General features: G+C 39.7%; 1 protein-coding gene across 1 annotated transcript; it reads left to right on the top strand.

The window, feature by feature from the left end:
• Positions 1 to 12009: 12009 nt before the first annotated feature.
• Positions 12010 to 16457, top strand: LOC115744322 (disease resistance protein L6-like). Its single transcript, XM_048285498.1, has 4 exons — positions 12010 to 12647; positions 12862 to 13957; positions 14441 to 14725; positions 14808 to 16457. The coding sequence occupies exons 1-4, from the start codon at positions 12082 to 12084 to the stop codon at positions 16455 to 16457; spliced, it is 3597 nt and encodes a 1198-aa protein (XP_048141455.1). The 5' UTR covers positions 12010 to 12081.
• The last annotated feature ends 1330 nt before the right edge of the window (positions 16458 to 17787 follow it).

Raw genomic sequence — 17787 nt, 5'->3', positions numbered from 1 at the left:
AAGCTTCTAGCTTTTCGTGGATGGCCCATCTTATAAGAGATAATGCCAATATATTCCATATTTTGCTCATAAATAGTCTCAATATGGTACCCATTACAACGTACATCTTTGAACCGAGCAGATTCCTTTTTGATTTACTGCTTAGAAACGCATATTCAATATGCATGACAGTACCATTTGGCAAACAATTGTGGTATTTCCGAACCATCAATAATCCGAACATGACCTGATATTGTATGGACATATGCCTTATGCAATGTCATACTCGAGAAAAAGTGTCTACTACGAAATATAGTATGTGTTGATGCACTATCAAGCAAACAAATATATTCCTCTTTCTCGGTATTTTCCATTTGCACTTATATTGACAGCTTCGGGTGTCAAGTATCGTAAAATTTGCATATTAGTTATAGGATCAAAAATTTCAAAAATAATTAATATTATATAAGCTTCATAAGCATTTTATTACATAATCATATTAGAGAACAATAAAAGGTAATACATTTAAAGAAAAGCAATTAGAAAAAAATTATTAGAATCATAAAATTTGAAGGCTAAGTTGTCATCCACCAATCTGATGCCTTATTAAAGCAATTAAAAATCCTCAAAGAAATCGGGGACGTCTAGAGATACATTTGTTGCTTCAGGAGCAAGAGAAGTCCTACCAACAGAAATATTGTTGGCCTCAACAGTGGTTATAGCAGTATGATTAATTTCAATAGCGTGAGATTCACCATGCTTGCCCGAATTTTTTAAATATGCATGGTATAGATCAATAAAATGTTTTGACGTACGACAAGTACGTGACCGGTGCCCTGTCATGCCACAACGATGGCAAATACTTTCATTAGTCGCCTTCATTGGCTTCTTTTCTTTGTCATGATTCGGCCCAAAGTTAGATTTCCTAGGGCGATTAAATTTCCTGCCACCCCTTCGAAGAGTTTGTTCTTGCCTACGCTTATAGCCCTTAAAATGGCCAGTATTTTTCTCAAAATTAGCATGTGATTCAGGCAATGCTTTTGAGCCAGCAAATCTAAGATCATGATTTTTGAGCAGCAATTCATTAGTTTGCTCAGCAGTGAGAAGCACAGAAATTAATTTAGAGTATGTGGCAAATTGATGCTGCCGGTTTTGCTGTTGCAATACAATATTCGAAGCATGGAAGGTGGAGAAAGTTTTCTCTAATAGTTCTGCGTTAGTAAGCCCGACACCGCATAACTCAAGCTGAGAAACAATATCAAATAAAGCGGAGTTATAGTCAGACATTGATTTAAAATTTTACGATCCGAGATTCTGCCGGTCATATTATGCTTGAGGGAGGATAATAGTTTTGGTATGGTCATACCTATCCTTCAACCTCTTCCACAGGGTCCGAGGGTCTCGAATGGATAAATATTGAGTCTGCGGGCTCTCATACAAATGACGACAGATAAAAATCAGTGCATTTGTTTTATCTTTTGCATTTGAGGTTCTGTCTTCGGTAATTGCATTAGCAAGACCTTTCCCTTGGAGGTGCATTTCCATGTCAAGGTACCATGATAGATAATTACTTCCACTCACTTTCAGGACGTAGAATTTGGGCTTTTCAATTTTTACCATAATTCCGTACCAGAATGAATCCTTAAATTAATTAGAAGGATTTTCCAAATATCCACCGCCACTTCGGGAGCGTAAGGACACTTTTAGATTTGAAATAGGCTTCGGGCCAAAAATGAAGAACTAATAGAAGATGATGAAGTATATGTCATTTAAAGAAAAAAAAAAAAAGAACACTTACTCAGAAACATACTTACCTTGCAAAAGTTATTCACTCAATCGGTAGATCTTCGTGCTGATAACGTGTTATAAAATATTTTGTTGCAAGTATGCAATAGAGAGAAAACAGAAAGAGTAGAGAAAGCCAATAAAGGGATTTCTTATTCTGACTCACCAAAAATGACAAAAACTAATCTCCTATTTATAGGAGAACAAGGATGTACTTATCATTAATACATACGTTGGATAGGGAAATGAACATTCATTGAATATGGAGATATACATAGAATGTAAGATGCAAATGTACCATAATAGATACATAAATATAATGAATATTCATTCATATATTTCATAACAATATTCGATTAGTTACTGTATATAATATTTGAGGATCATGTACCTATCTACAAGATATATTCGACTAGTGACTGTATAGAATAATATAGGATTGGTAGCACCATGTCCTGGAAACTACTCTTTTACCTACTAGTTTTGAACTTTTGGCACCCATAAATTGGGAAAATTATTAAATAAATTATAAACTTATTGCAATTGTGCCAATTCAGTTTTAATTTTTTTTCAATAAAGTCATAAATCTTTTGCATTTGTGCCAATTCACTTCATTTGGCCGATTGGAGTTGACGTGGATAGTTTTTAATGATATATAATTTTTACTTATTATTTATTTTCTTTATTTATTTTCTTTCCCATGTGGCCGCTAAGGGATCGCTAGAGCTCGCCGGCTACTAGGCGAGGACGGCGAAGCGAGGTCTAGGTTCGCTAAGCGTGGCTACCTCGCCTAGTGGCTAGGGAGCTCCGGTGACCCTTGCCGGCCATAGCTTGCCGGCCATAGGAGGAAAAGAAAAAAAAAGGAAAACAAAGAAATGATAAAAATAAATAAAAACATTAATATATTATTAAAAAATTTGCTAATTGCAATAGTTTTATGACTTTTTTTGGTACTCTTCTCCTAATAAATTGCCCCCTCACCTCTAATGCATATCATGGAACTTATCTGATTTGGCGGTTTCAATGGGAATTTCAAATATCCTCCTGAATCCGCCTTATGTACATAAACTTGAACACTTTGATGGCAGAACATCTAATCCTATGAATAATCCATCACGATGTGGACAATTGATGCTTACCGGATAAAGAATCTATTTTTTAATATGGGGTGCATATTATACGGCAAAAGGATTTTAAATTCTAGACATGTGACTTGTTTATTTCTTACGAGGAATGTGCACACTACATGTTAACAGAAAAAGTTAACAGAGTTTATGAGCATGCCAAAATGAAAGTTGGGGTTTTGAGGAGGGTAAATGCCACCAAAAATCCTAAACTATGTTCATCGTGACACATTTACCTTGAATTTTTTTTTTTTTGTGAAGTCAAAAACCCCAAACTATATCTATTGTGACGCATTTACTGTAAACTTTTTATTGTGACATTAAAAATGCTGAACTTATACCATTGTGACATATTTATCTTCTAGTCAAAAGTAACAAAAGTAACAGTTAAACATTCAAAGTGAATCCAAGGTTGCGTTGATATGGCGCCACAAGTGCTGCATAAGAAAAATATTAAAAAGAAAAAAAAAAGGGGAAAATTTGGAGACATTATTCATCGTCTTCAACCTCCAAGGTCCTCGGGCATCCGTCTGCTACCCACTTCCGTTTGGACCTCCAGTGGCTCCCTTGCCTTACGACACTCACCAGATCTTGGTCATGGTAGTCGCAAGCTTCGAGGTCCTCAGAAAGAAATGGAGTATTGTTGTCAATTTTGTTTCTAGGTTTAGGGTTTTATTTTTATTTTTTGTTGTGGGTGGGGGGGGGGAGAGGGGCTCTTTTGCAGAAGTTAGCTTTGGCAAAACACAAGAAAAGCAAGGACAAAATTGAAGCAGATTGAGAGTACTCAAAGCGGTGCTGCGAGACGCTCGAGGAGCAAAATCGAAGGCTCCAGGAGCTCCTGCAATTCGGCTCCGACAAGGGCCAGCTCGAACTCCTCCAATTCGGCTCCGGTATTTCCCAGGTCTGCATCCTTTGCTTTCTAGGGTTTTATTCTTTCCTCTATGGAGCGATTTGGGAAGCCCGTTTCTTTGCGTTTCGATGTAATTGGTGATCGTTCGATGTTGGGGGATTTTAGATTCTCGAGACCGCGTTCAAGAAGGAAACAATTGTGTTGGTCACAAGAGAGCAATGCGTTGAGAAGGTGAGTAGCTCTCTTATTAGCTCATCCAAGCGGAAGTGGGCTGCGAACAAACGAGTGCTGGAGGACCTCGAAGGGTGAAGACGATGAATTGTGACTTCAGATATTTTTTTCTTCTTTTTAATATTTTTCTGATGTGGCGCTTGCGGGGCACCATATCAATGCCACCTTGGATTCACGTCAGATTTTTAAATGCTACTTTTAATTAGAAGGTAAATATAACACAATGGTACAAGTTCAGGATTTTTAGTGTTATAATGAAAAGTTTAGGATAAATATATCACATGGGTACAGTTTGAGATTTTTGACATCATAAAACAAAGTTTAGGGTAATTGTGTCATAATGGGCGTAATTCCAGGTTTTTGATGGTATTTTCCCTTTTGAGGAGGAGGCTAAAACTTTTGAAAGTTCAAGGTTTGACATACACCGTTTTTAGTTGCGGAGGGTAAGTCGATATTTTCCCTACAATGTAAGGATGAGGTTTGCATTCTTCTTCTAAATGCGTGAAACCCAAGGGTGGTCGTAATAATACGTCTACTTTCAAGTAATTTTCCTAATTTTTAAGCAATATCATTGCATTTAATCATGGGCAACTTTTCCTCCGTACCTAGTTAGAGAAATTTTCCATTAACCATATCTTATGGTGTCCAAGTTATGGACTGCGAACTTACTATATTAGATGGGCCTATTTCTCAAAAAAAAAAAAAAAAAACTAAATTTTAGGCCCAATTCCAATTTTGTCCCAAATTTTTTTCTCTAAAAAGAAAATCAAAGTTTTACTCTAATCACAAATCTTTCAATGCGTCCAAAAGCTGTTAGCGGTTTTTCAACATTATCAAAATCAAGCCCAATTAAATGTTCATCATCTCGACCAGCGTCTTCATCAATGTCATCACATTCGTATGGAACTACAACAGCCTCCCGATATTGATAATTTGAAGATATCAGTTACAATTTCTATCTAAAAAAATATCTAACTTTCACTCTAGTCTCAAATCTTCCTATGCGTCCAAAAATTGTTATTGGTTTCTTCAAAATTATCAACATCCAGGCTAGCTAGAGGTTTAGCATCTCCCTCCCCCCCCAAAAAAAATCCCGCATCTTCATCAACAACCTCACGTTTAGGCTCATGATATTGATAATCTTGAAAATATTCGTTGTAATTTTTGGTCACGTGGGCAGATTTGTGGCTAGAGTGAAGGTTTAAATTTCAATTTTAGACAAAAAAAAAAAATCGAGATAGAATTAGAATTGGAATTCAAGTTTTTGAGGAAAGTGATTTTCATATCCGCAACCATGGCCCATCTTGTGGTAAACCTATAATGTTAGCATTTTGGTGCAAAGAGTTGACATGTGGCCCTTGCCGCAACCCTCGTCCGATTAGGATGGGAGTTTAGGGGTGATCGCCGATTTTCTATGGATTCGTGGCGATCCATAGGCCAACTTGGACTCTCCCAAGTTCTCATCTCGCGCGACGGAGGGATTTACAGACGATTTCGATCTTTTAGCATGTGGTCGGGTGACATGTGCGTAGTGCACATGATTTGGAGTCACCACTAATCTTTGGGGAAGGTAGATTAGAAATCTTGTCGGGCTGTGGGAGAAGTTGCCCGACTCAAAGGAACCAGAGATTCGGGAACGGGGACTTAGTTATGCCAATGTCGTTTATTGACGCCCTTTCGGTAGTTAAGTTGAATGATCTTTCTAACCTGATTTTCATGCGTACGATTTGGGATGAGGAGAGTCCTAAAATCTAGGAGTTCATGCAGATGAGAATATTTACCCTATCAAACACAATCAGCAAAGAAAGTGCGCGAATCAAGGATCCAAACGTGCTGATAAAACGCATGAAGTCAATACATGACATACCTAGTAAAGTCTTAATGGCTTAGAGAAGAGGTATTCGGAATTCGGAAGGAGTTTGAGAATGATTTGGGGACAATTTGCCCATAAGAGGCGAAATTGTAATTTTCAAAAAAATTTAGAAGAATTTGGAGACAATTTTCCCATAAGGGGAAAAAATTTCATTTTAGGAATATTTGGAATTAGAAGCGTCAGAAATAGGATCGGCCAATTGAATGTGCAAATTTCCTATTTTCCGACATTTTTGGGGATTTTTCTAAATTTTTGGAACGATTTGCCCATAAGGGCTGAAATCTTCATTTTGAAAGAATTAAAATGGAAAAATCACCAAAAATAGGATTGGCCAGTCAAAATGGCCAATTTTCTGATTTTTGGGATTTTTCATAATTTTTGGGAAAATGTGAGACAATTTACCCTTAAGGGGCAAAATCATCATTTTCAGAAGAAAAAAGGGATAAAATTGCTAAAAATAGGATTGGCCAATCAAAATGACCCATTTCCTAATTTTAGGGATTTTTTTTCGAATTTTTTGAAATTTTTCTTGACTTTTTCCAATTTTTTTTCTCTTTTTCTATGACTTTTCCATTTTTTTTGGATTTTGTGAAATCATTTTCCGATTTTTTAATTAAAAAATATTATTCGGACCGGGTAAGATTGGCCTGACCCATGCGTCGGGGGCGCCGAGCCAGATGCTATAGGTCTCCGATCGATCTAAGCTAAACGACGCCGTTTCTATTTTTTTTCGATTTTTTTTCGAATTTTGTGATTGTTATTCTATTTACTAATCCTACTGTCGGGAATGAGATACTTGATTGACCCACGGCTCTCCGATCCACCGATCGGATCTACGGTTAGGATTGGGCGACGTGGCTAATCCACGGTCGTTCGATCTGGATATTTTTTAGTTTTCAAAAAAGAATTTTTAATTTTTGAATTTTCGAAAATTGAACGGACGATCGGGATGGTGAAGCATGGCCAAACTTGGGCCATGCGATTGCAAAATATTTAAATCAGAATATTTTGAAAAATGATTGTTTAATCTAAAAATACGCAAATCTCGACACGTGGCGGGCTCTCCATCGTCGGATCAATTTGTATTTTTTATTTTCTAGAATCGATTATAACAAATTTCGCTGACGTAGTGCTAGGTGATCGGTTTCCGATCCGGTCCGGTTCCCCTCAAGAACCGAGAACTGGATCGATGGTTCCGGTTCTCAATTTTCTGGAACCGGGAATCGGACCACCGGTTCGGTCCGGTCCGGTTCCCGGGCGGTTCCATTGGATTGAACACATGCCAAAAAAAAAAAAATTTGTACCATTCCTGGATGGTCCCGATCTAGAAAATATAGAGACCGGACATTAAAAAATTTCAAGTTCATTTCCTAAAACGGGTCTTTCAAGGCAAAGTTGAGAACTTTTTGCAAGATTGTTTCCAAAATGCATATGAGATTCAAGCAAAAATGATCTCCCTTTGGGTCAAAAACGGCCCGAGAACCGACCGAGTCAAGATCGAGATGAGGATTTTGTTTGGGGATTAAAAAGGCAAGATCGAGAAAACTTCATGCGCATGGAGTTTTCTTGATCAAAATAAAAAAAAAATTCGATCGGTTCGGTCTTGGTGGACCCTAGAACTGGGAATCGGACCGCTTCCTCTAGAACCGGGAATCGGACCACCGATCCCGGTGCAGTCCGGGCAATCCCGGTTCGGGCGGTCCGATTTGCTCACCCCTAGTAGCTGCCACATCAGCGTCAACTTGTGTTGATCGGGTCAATTTGTGTTGACTGGTCAACCCTTCGTCGGGGAGGTGATCCTCACCGAAGACCTCGATTCGATGTCAAAATAGGTGCGAAACCTCGCAATTTTTACACGAAACAAAACCACACATCTTCCTAATGAATATATACCAAATTCGAAGCCCGAATCACCCTTGAACTACACTAAGCGGCTTCGGCCGAGAGGTAATCTCCGGCGAAGAAACAACAGAGCAATTTCTACGTTAAATCTCTACAAGAACACGTCAAACAACATCTAAGGAGTGAGAGGAGATTTACCTGATTATCACGAAGCTTCGATTTCGTGAATAACGGACTCACCAGTTCAAGATCGGTTTTCGAGCTCGGGGTCGACTCGGAGATTTTCATGGAACCAAAATGCAACATAAACAGGAATTTGAGATTGGGGGAGCACTAGGAGCATACTGAATAAAAAATCTTGAAGAATATTATTCGGACCGGGTTAGGTTGGCCTGGCCCATGCCTCGGGGACGCCGACCCGGATGCTACTGGTCTCCGATTGATCTAAGCTAAACAACGCCGTTTCTATTTTTTTTTTTTTTCGATTTTTATTTGAATTTTGTGATTGTTATTCTATTTTCTAATCCTACTGTTAGGAATGAGACACTTGATCGACCCACGGCTCTCCGATCCACCGATCGGATCTACGGTCGGGATCGGGCGACGTGGCTAATCCACCGCCATCCGATCTGGATATTTTTTAGATTTCAAAAAAGGAATTTTTAATTTTTGAAAACTAACTCACGTTGCTTTTTGTTTCCTCCCTTTTGCTCTAATTTTAATCCAATGCATGTTTTGTGTTTCGCGTGCTTCCTTTCAAAAATTGCCCATGACTCAAGGAAAAATTAAAGACAAGTGGAACATGAGGTCCCATAACTATAATGTTCATCATTAAAAAAAGTTGTCTAATTAAAAAAAAAAAACAATGCAAAACCAATAGTATCGGAAACATTTGGGCCAAAGTTCAAAAGAAAAGAAGAAGAAGAAGTGAGAACACGAGTTGTCCCATACTAATCCTCGGGATGGGGTTTCCCAAATCACCCAGCTGGTTTCGAGTGAGATTTAAATTTGATGAAAACTTTCTGGAAGAATCATTCGTACACGTTAAATGTCATCATACCAATTTTTCAATTTGGCCCCCAAAAGTATAAAATATTATTAGGGTTTATCAATAGAAAGTCTAGTTTTTTGTTGTTGTTGTCGAAATAGAAAGTCGAGTTCAACTTGCTTTTTTTTTTTCTCCTCGGGCAACCGGAGTATATACTATTTTAGAATGTGACAGAAATAAACTATTCTCTACGTTTGTTGACCCCAAATTATTCACCACTTGCTTTTCTATTTCAAATGCGCCGAAACTCATTCAGAAAGCTATGCAATTTGGCCAGTAAGTTTAGTTCAATATTGCGTTCGTGTCAATTGGTATAGCAAGTTATCAACGCGTTCACATGCGTCCAAACTCGGCTATGCGATTTTGCCAATAAAATTTAATTTTTTTTAAGTCAAACTAATATTTCGTTCACTTTCTCGAAATACAAGAGAGAAATATCTCGGTTCAACTACAAATCAAGACAAATCGCATACAAATTTAAGACAAAACAAACTCCGGATAACTAGAGGTTGTGGGTCACGCGCTCAAAGTGCACATCTGTGATTTTTTCACAACAAAATCAACGACCGATCATCGAATCCGTCTTCATTAATGAGCTCACACCGAGATCTCCATCTGTTGCTATGGTTTTACTTTTTAGCTGTGCGCCCTCGGGTTTAGCATTCCCTACACCATCACCGAGGAGAGTAAGGTTGAACGAGCACATGTCCGACACTTGTGAGAGCGAAACCTTCACAAAACTCTTCTGTTTTTCTTCAAAACTGGACTTTGTTCACCAATGAAATTCGAGAGAAGTGAAATCCCGAAAGCATACACTCAAAAAAATTTTAAAATCCAAACTAGATTGGAATAGAAATCTCTTCGAAAACGAGAGAGACAAGTTTTCAGATCTACATTAAATTGGAAGAGAAAAGCTCCCAAGCGAGAGGAAAGCAAGACAACGAAATAGAGAACTAAAAAAATTGCCTAAGAAAAAGGGGAGGCGAGGGAGAGATCTAACTCAAACCCTCCCCTGTATGGAGGTTGAGGGAGACAGCGTGTGAAGAAAAGAGAAAGAGGAGGGAGAAAAAACTAGGGCCGGCTGGTTCCCTAATAAACTTAGTTCAACTTGCTTATTTTTTTGGGAAAAAGCCACCAAAAACCCTAAACTATGTCCGCTGTGACACATTTACCCCAAACTTTTCTTTGTGACACAAAAAATCCTAAACTTGTATGCATGTGACACATTTACCCCAAACTTGTGCTTGTGTGACACATTTACCCCAAATTTTTTGTTGTGACACTAAAAACTCCAAACTTAAATTCGTGTGACACATTTACCTCAAAATTTTGAGGTAAATGTGTCACACGAATATAAGTTTAGGATTTTTGATGTCACAAAAAAATATTTTGGGGTAAATGTGTCACACGGGTATAAGTTTAGGGTTTTCAATGTCACAAGAAAAAGTTTGGGGTAAATGTGTCATATGAGTAAAAGTTTGGGATTTTTGGTGTCACAAAAAAAAGTTTAGGGTAAATGTGTCACAGTTGGCATAGTTCAGGGTTTTTGGTGGTTTTTTCCCTATTTTTTTTCTCCTCGGGCAACGGAAAGGCTTCTCCATGTTCTCTCTTTATTTGAGAAAGAGAGAGAGATGAGCTCTGCAACTGCCAGTACCCGTCGAGTTAGAAAATAGAGGTTGAATCGCCACTGGGTGTATGTGCCCGAAGTAGTTGCCTAGAATTTAAAGGCATCTCTAGATTCTCGATGTATACATATGAAACGTGCAGTACTCTATGTAGCACCGACACGCCAAACCCCCCGGCGTGTCGGTGTCGGACACGTGTCGGATACGGACACGCGTCTGACACGCTCCGACACGCGTCCGACACACGGTCAACGCGTGTCGGCGATCCGACACGTGGTCAATACCAGCGACACGCCGGGGATACGTGAGTCGGTGAGGAGAGAGGGCAGGGAAAAGCAGATGCGAAGGGCAGAGAACGGTGGGGGAGGGGGAGGAAGAGCGTCTCGATCATGAGAGGGAGGGAGCCGGCGACGCGCGGCGAGCGCCTGAGCAGAGAGCTGCCTTTTTGTGCGCCGGAGTAGAGAAAGCGAACGAGCCGGAGGACAGAGCGAGAGAGCGCCGGAGGAGAGACGAGCAGCAAAAATCATAGCAGTCGACGTCGTGGTTGGTTTAGCGAGACAGAGGCGTGACAGAGAGGAAGGGGTGTGAAATTTTTTCTCGCAGAGAGGAGAGAGATGAAAACTGTGAGCTGTTTTCGGTGATGTTTTCAAAAAGTAAAGAGAGAGAAGAGGGGGAGACAGAGGAGAGAGAAAAGAGGGGGGAGAGAGAGAGGGTGTCAGAGATTTTTTAAAAAGTAAAGAGAGGAGGGGAGGGGACATGAGAGAGGAGGGAAAGCGTGCACACAACGTATTACAGAATATTTTTTTTATTGTTTATTTATTTTTTAGGCTAGCTGAGATCAAATTACGAGAATATTCATGGTATAAGCTTTCTTTTTATTTTAAAAATTATTTTTGTAAATTTTTGATTTTATAAAAAAATTATAAAAATAATAATATGTCATGCATATATAAAAATATATTTAATATATATAACGTGTCCCCAACGTATCGAAAATTTCTATTTTTTAAAAATGACGTGTCGACGTATCGTGTCGTGTCGCGTGTCCGGTATCGTTATCGGTGCTACTTAGACAGTACTTTCTACGAGGAAATCGCCGTACTTTTTCCTGCCTTGAAGTAAAAATTTCGAAAAACTCGGCTCTAGATTATCACAAAAAGTCTTCACTCCGCATAAACGAACGCCGGAAAAAGCATAGACAAATTCAACAATGACATAGAGCTCAATTATTATTTATGCCATCACTATATCAAGTATCACCACTTAACATGTACCATTCATTTTGACGCGTGAATGTCTAGTCTAGAAATATAAGCTCTATTATGTGTATGTAATGGCCGTATTATGACTATTTTTGTTTTATTTTAATTGGTATTTTTATACACTATTTTTTTTAAGACACACAGGGCCCAGCCCGGAAGAGCTGGAACTAGAACAGCTGGAAACCATATAGTGGGCCCCATCGACAGCGAGGATGAGTGGTTCGCGAGTTTGTCCACTTTTTTTTTTGTGGTCAAGAGGTTGCCGACTTCACGCCACGACTAAATCCAGTCATTTTCTATCTATTTTTCTACTTTTCCCTTCCCGATCCACGGGCATCTTGCGGTGTGAAGTACCAAAGACTCAGCTCTCCAAAAGGTCATCTGTTGGGCAACCCTAACAGGGGCACCTTGTTCTGTGATATTAGTAGAGAGATCGGTTCAAGAATCGTCGTCGGAGTAAAAATGAAACGTGATCTTGTCCTCGCACACAATTTTATCCAAAGCAACAAGAAGAGCACACGTCGAAAAGCTGATGATACCGGTGCCTCTAATTCCTCTGCTGCTTCAGCGGGCAGCGGTGACTACGATGTGTTCTTGAGCTTTAGCGGCAAGGATACTCGCAAAACCTTCGTGGATCACCTCTACCATGGCCTCGTCGATGCTGGAATCCGCGTGTTTAAAGACGACAACGAGCTTCGCGAAGGTGAGGAGATCGGCACCAACCTTCTCCAGGCCATTAAGAATAGTAAGATCTCCATCCCAATTCTCTCTCCAAACTACGCTTCGAGCAAATGGTGCCTTCGAGAGCTCGTTGAGATGATAGAGTGCATGAAGAGTATCGGGCAAGTTGTCTTGCCCATATTTTACCGGGTTGAACCGGCTCATGTGCGATACCAAGTAGAAAGCTTTGGAAAGACGTTCTCCCATTTAAGTCAGAAGTATTCTGGGGAAGATGTTGCGAAATGGAAACAAGCGCTCCAAGAAGTGGCTGCCCTAAAGGGATGGGAATCGGAGAGAACTGCTAACGGGTATTTCATTTTCTATCAAATACCTTGTTTACTTTCTATCAATAGGATCTTTGGTTGTAGACGAGGCCATACATTCGCGTGTTTCTCAACTGGGGCTTCTTTTTATTTTATTATTTTTATTTTTAAACTCTTATATGCTGCAGTGTTGTAATAATGACATAACAGCATAAGATTGTTCTTCTAATGCATTTTAGCTCGAATGCCTTATAAACAGCCACGAAGGAAAATTGGTGAAAAAGGTTGTCAGAAAAGTTTTGAGTGAGTTAAGGAAGGCCTTTCAGCTGGTTGTTCCCGAACAACTTGTCGGAACCAAAAATGCTGTGAAGGATATCTTGAGATTGCTGGATGATAACTCTAGTGCCACTCAAATTGTCGGTATTTATGGAATGGGGGGCATCGGTAAGACAACTTTAGCCAAGGTTGTCTACAATAAGCTCTCCGACCAATTTGAGTATCGTAGTTTCATTGCAGATATTCGAGAATCATCACAGCGCAATGGCATTTTATGTTTGCGAACCCGGTTAATATTTGATATACTGAATGAGAACGGTCGAGTGTCTAATACAGATGAAGCAATCGGGATCATGGAATCTAGATTGAAATGTAAGAAAGTCCTAATTCTTCTAGATGATGTTGATGACAACCAACGGATCAAAGCTTTGGTTGGGAAATATGACAGGTTTAAGATGGGAAGTAGGATAATAATTACCACAAGAACAAGATCTGTTCTTCGTGATGCTGGGGTGAACTGCAAGTACGAACTCAAGGAAATTGCCGAGGATAAGTCCTTGATCTTGTTTAGTAGACATGCCTTTATGATGGACTCTCCTCCTTGTGAATTTGAATTTCTCTCTCGTGTTGTCGTGTCCACTACCGGAGGACTTCCCTTAGCTCTCGAAGTTATAGGTTCATTTTTGTATGAGCGGAACCAAGAATTTTGGCAAGACGCCTTAAAGAAGTTAGAGGATGTACCACATGAGAAAGTGCAAGAGAAGCCGAGGATAAGTTATGACGCATTAAGCTATGAGGAAAAGCAGATATTTTTGGATATTGCTTGTTTCTTCGTTGGAACTAACTCAAGATACGCATCCTACATGTGGGATGCAAGTAATTTCTTTCCGAGGATGGGGATTGAAACTCTGAGTCATATGTCGCTAATAAAAATTGGAGACGATGGAGAGTTGAGAATGCATGACCAATTGAAAGACCTCGGTAGGGAAATTGTTCGCCAAGAAGATTATGTTGTGCCTATGAATCGAAGTAGGTTGTGTGTCCATGAGGAAGCCTTGGGAGTACTTCAGAGAAATAAGGTGATTTTTACCTCTATCTTTGTTCTACTCACCTTTGACATGAATTCTCGTGATTGGAATAAATTGTTAGATCTCACGGCCAAGATTTTTCTCCTTAGATTATTTCCTTGATCTGATTCCGAAGTGATGTGCTTAGCATCTATACATGTTAGACATTTTCTATCCAATTAGAAAAAAAAAAAAAAACAATTGGTTTCAACAATAAACTCCCTGGTGATAAACGGGTGTTTGTGAACTCGGTATTAGCTTAGTATTGACTGATTCTAAGTCGTATATGATAATATCTACTGAAATGACCTATTGCACTGCTCCTCTAATTGGATAAGAGAAGGAGAAAAAGGAGGAAGGGAAGAATTACCATCACAGAAAAACAAATAGTCACATAGATGATCAAATCTGGTCTGACCTGAGCGTAAAGTTCACAACTATGGAATGAATGCAAAGTGATAATGTGTAGCTGATTTTGATGCAACGTTTGTGAAGGGAATTCAAAAAGTTGGCGTTCAGGCTCTTTGTCTTGACGAAGACAGCTCGCAGAGTGAATTCACAACTGAGCAGCTGGAGACGCTACCGAACTTAAGGTTCCTTGCAGTAAAAGGTGCCAAACTGATTGGAGATTCCAGAAACTTGCTTCCTAACTTACGATGGCTTGCGTGGATAGGATGTCCTGCACTCGTGCCTACTAGTTTTCATCTAGAGAAATTAGTCATACTTGATTTATCAAGAAGTGACATTTCAGAGCTTTGGGAAGGTTGGAGTCATCTTCAGGTCAGATGGAGAACATCTTGTGTTGTCTTTTGTTTCTAATGGCTTGTTCTTAGCGAATTTTATGGATGATTTTATTTTGCAGGTCGCGAAGCAGTTGAAAGTTCTAGATCTTGCATATTGCTGTTGTTTAAAAGTTGTTCCTGATCTCTCAGCCTTTCAAAATTTAGAGATATTAATCCTCGAAGGATGTGATAGTCTGGAGCGAATTCCCCCTTCTATTGGAGAAGCCAAGGGCCTCGTTTTTTTGAGCTTGCACGCATGTGGGAAACTCCAAGAGCTACCCCAAGAAATGGGCAAGTTGGAAGAACTGAAGGGACTCTACATAGGCAAAACTGCTATAGAGGAAATTCCTCCATGTATAGGTTCTTTGAAGAAAATGGAGTGGCTTAATGCTGAAGGTTGCGAATCATTGGTTGCACTTCCTGACTCAATTAGCGATCTGGTAAATTTGTCGATCCTTGAAGTGAGTAACTGCTCGAAATTATGTAGACTTCCGGAGAGCATCGGATCCCTAGTGAAATTGCAGAGCTTTTTAGTTGGCAAAAAGTGGACTGCCAACGATATCCAATCTGATTATTCTCTTTGTCATATCCCCAACTCAATTGGAAAATTGGAATGGTTGACTGAATTGAACTTGTCATTTTCAGGCATTTTGGAATTACCTGAATCTATTGGAGATTTGAAAAAGTTGAAAATTTTAGATATTACTCATAATGGGAAATTGAGAAGTTTACCTAGTACTATTAGCAAGTTGGGCAGCCTTGAAATATTAGATGCCTCAAGATGCACGAGTCTGGGAGGGGAAATTCATATAGATGGGTTGTCTTCACTGAAGATCCTTCGATTAAGGTGCACGCTCGTTTCCGGATTCCCCAACGCATTCAATAAGCTTTCTTGTCTTGAGAAACTTGATTTATTTGGCTGCAAGATGCTTCAATCGCTGCCACAAAGCATCGGTAAGCTGCCTTCTCTACGACGCCTTGATTTAAAATGTTGTAACAGTCTTCGGTCGTTACCAAAGCTTCCTAGAAGTTTAACAGTTTTGGAAGTCACCTGTCAGCATCGCACATTGCCTCGACTTTCTCATCTAATCCACCTTAAAGAGCTCACTATTTTGGACTGCCGATTGCTGGAATCCATGCCAGAGCTTCCCTCAGGACTGTTGAAACTGCATGTCCGCCATTGTGAGGAGTTGAAAGAGTTACCGAGTCTGTCAAGTTTGAAATTCTTGTCAGAGCTAGAACTCTATTCATGCATAAAGCTGACAGAAATCAAGGGTCTGGAACCGTTAAAATCCTTAGCAAAACTAACGGTATCTGAATGCCAGAAGTTTCCCAACATTGACGGCCTTGAACATCTAGAGTCTTTGAGACTCTTGCGGATGGATACGTCCTCAAGATTGAATGATGATCGAGTTGAAGTTCGAGGCCTTGAAAAATTAAAAAACTTGGAAGAGCTGAAGGTACGTGGATGTCAGTCCCTTGTGAGACCGGACCTTCTGCAATTAACACATCTGAAGGAATTAAACTTTTCCAACTGCCGCAATCTAGTCGAAATTAAAGGCATTGAGAGATTGAAAGACTTGGAAGTGTTAGATATCACCGGGTGCAGTTCCCTTGAAACATTACCAGACCTCTCGTGCTTCGGTAACCTGAGACAATTGTGCATCAGACGGTGCCCGAAGCTTGGTGATGTTCAGGGACTGGAGAAAGTTGCAGTGTTGTTCAAATGAGGGATTCGAGTCCGAGCCTCAGCAAATTGTCCACATCTGTTGAAATTTGAAGCTCTAACGAAATGATGGGAGTCAATCTCGCATGAACTGGTGGAGATCCCAGAGCTCCAGGAATCGAGGCGTGCAAACTCTAAAAGGCGTGGAGCGATGCAACATATTGGAATTTCATACGTCCATTGCACTACTGCAGCAGAGAGGAACAGTTGGTACATGAGAAGAATACTCCGATGAGTCGAGATGCACATTTTGCTTTGAAAGGTGGATAAATAAAGTGGGTCACACTGTTCATTTGTGAAGATGCATTGCCAAGTTCCGTGAGCATTTCCTACATGACACCCTGCTATTCTTCTACTTTGTTCTTTCCAGCAGTTCAAGGAATGGAGACGCTGTTCGTGGAAGTTGACGCGATGCTTCAGGGATATCCTGCTCTGGATCACGGGAGGAGTTAATAGCAAATTTACGATGAAAGGTAGAAGGATTTACCAAAGTTTCAATATATCAGAAAAATTACCAACTTTTTCGAACTCCATAGGTGTGGTAAGTCAAATACCAACTTGAAAACAATCTTACCATCGTCCCCATCAGTTAGATAATGACCGATTTTTTCAAATTCTGTAGTGTAGCGTTTCAATAGATCTACAAACATGTCAAATTAATCTGTAAGTTGCGAATTTCTGCCATTATTAAATGTTTTTGCCGACTACCATTTTAGATTAGCGGTGCTACGAAGGAGGAGGTTTAATATTTAATCACCGAATAAAAAGATGGATTATTTTCTTTTTTTCTCCTTTCCCTTAAACTAAAATTTCCATCATTTTCCATGACAGCAGGATATTGTTTTCGTTCTCTTGATAATGGCAACATCGTCAGAATGCCTTCTAAGTACATGAGATGTCACAGCTTCCAGGTAAGACTGCTCTTCCTGGATAACCTATCACTGACTATCACTAGCAAATCAAAGTTGTAACTTTCTCGAAGTACCGAGTTTGAATAATGATTTGCTTCCTCCCTTGACATCTATTTGGTCATGTTTATTCGCATAGGTAGATACTTTTGATTTCATTTTATCCGTGAAGATGCTTTCAAATGGAAGAACAGTTGCTTCAAATGAGCCATAGATACTCTTTGGGAAACCACTTAACTTCAGTCATCTCAGTCCCTCAAGAATTCTTTTCGTGGTAAGTCAGTGACGTGTTTTTGATACACTGCAATATTCGCTTCACAAGATTCCATGGCCATTTTAGATTCTTGATGAGACTTACATGCCGAATTTGACCGAGGGCAGAATATCGATCAATTCCATCCTGTCTGGAAAAATCAGCTTCGGACC

The sequence above is a fragment of the Rhodamnia argentea genome, chromosome 9, assembly GCF_020921035.1.
Source record: "Rhodamnia argentea isolate NSW1041297 chromosome 9, ASM2092103v1, whole genome shotgun sequence".
NCBI lineage: Eukaryota > Viridiplantae > Streptophyta > Magnoliopsida > Myrtales > Myrtaceae > Rhodamnia > Rhodamnia argentea.
This window is presented reverse-complemented; position numbering and strand designations above follow the sequence as displayed.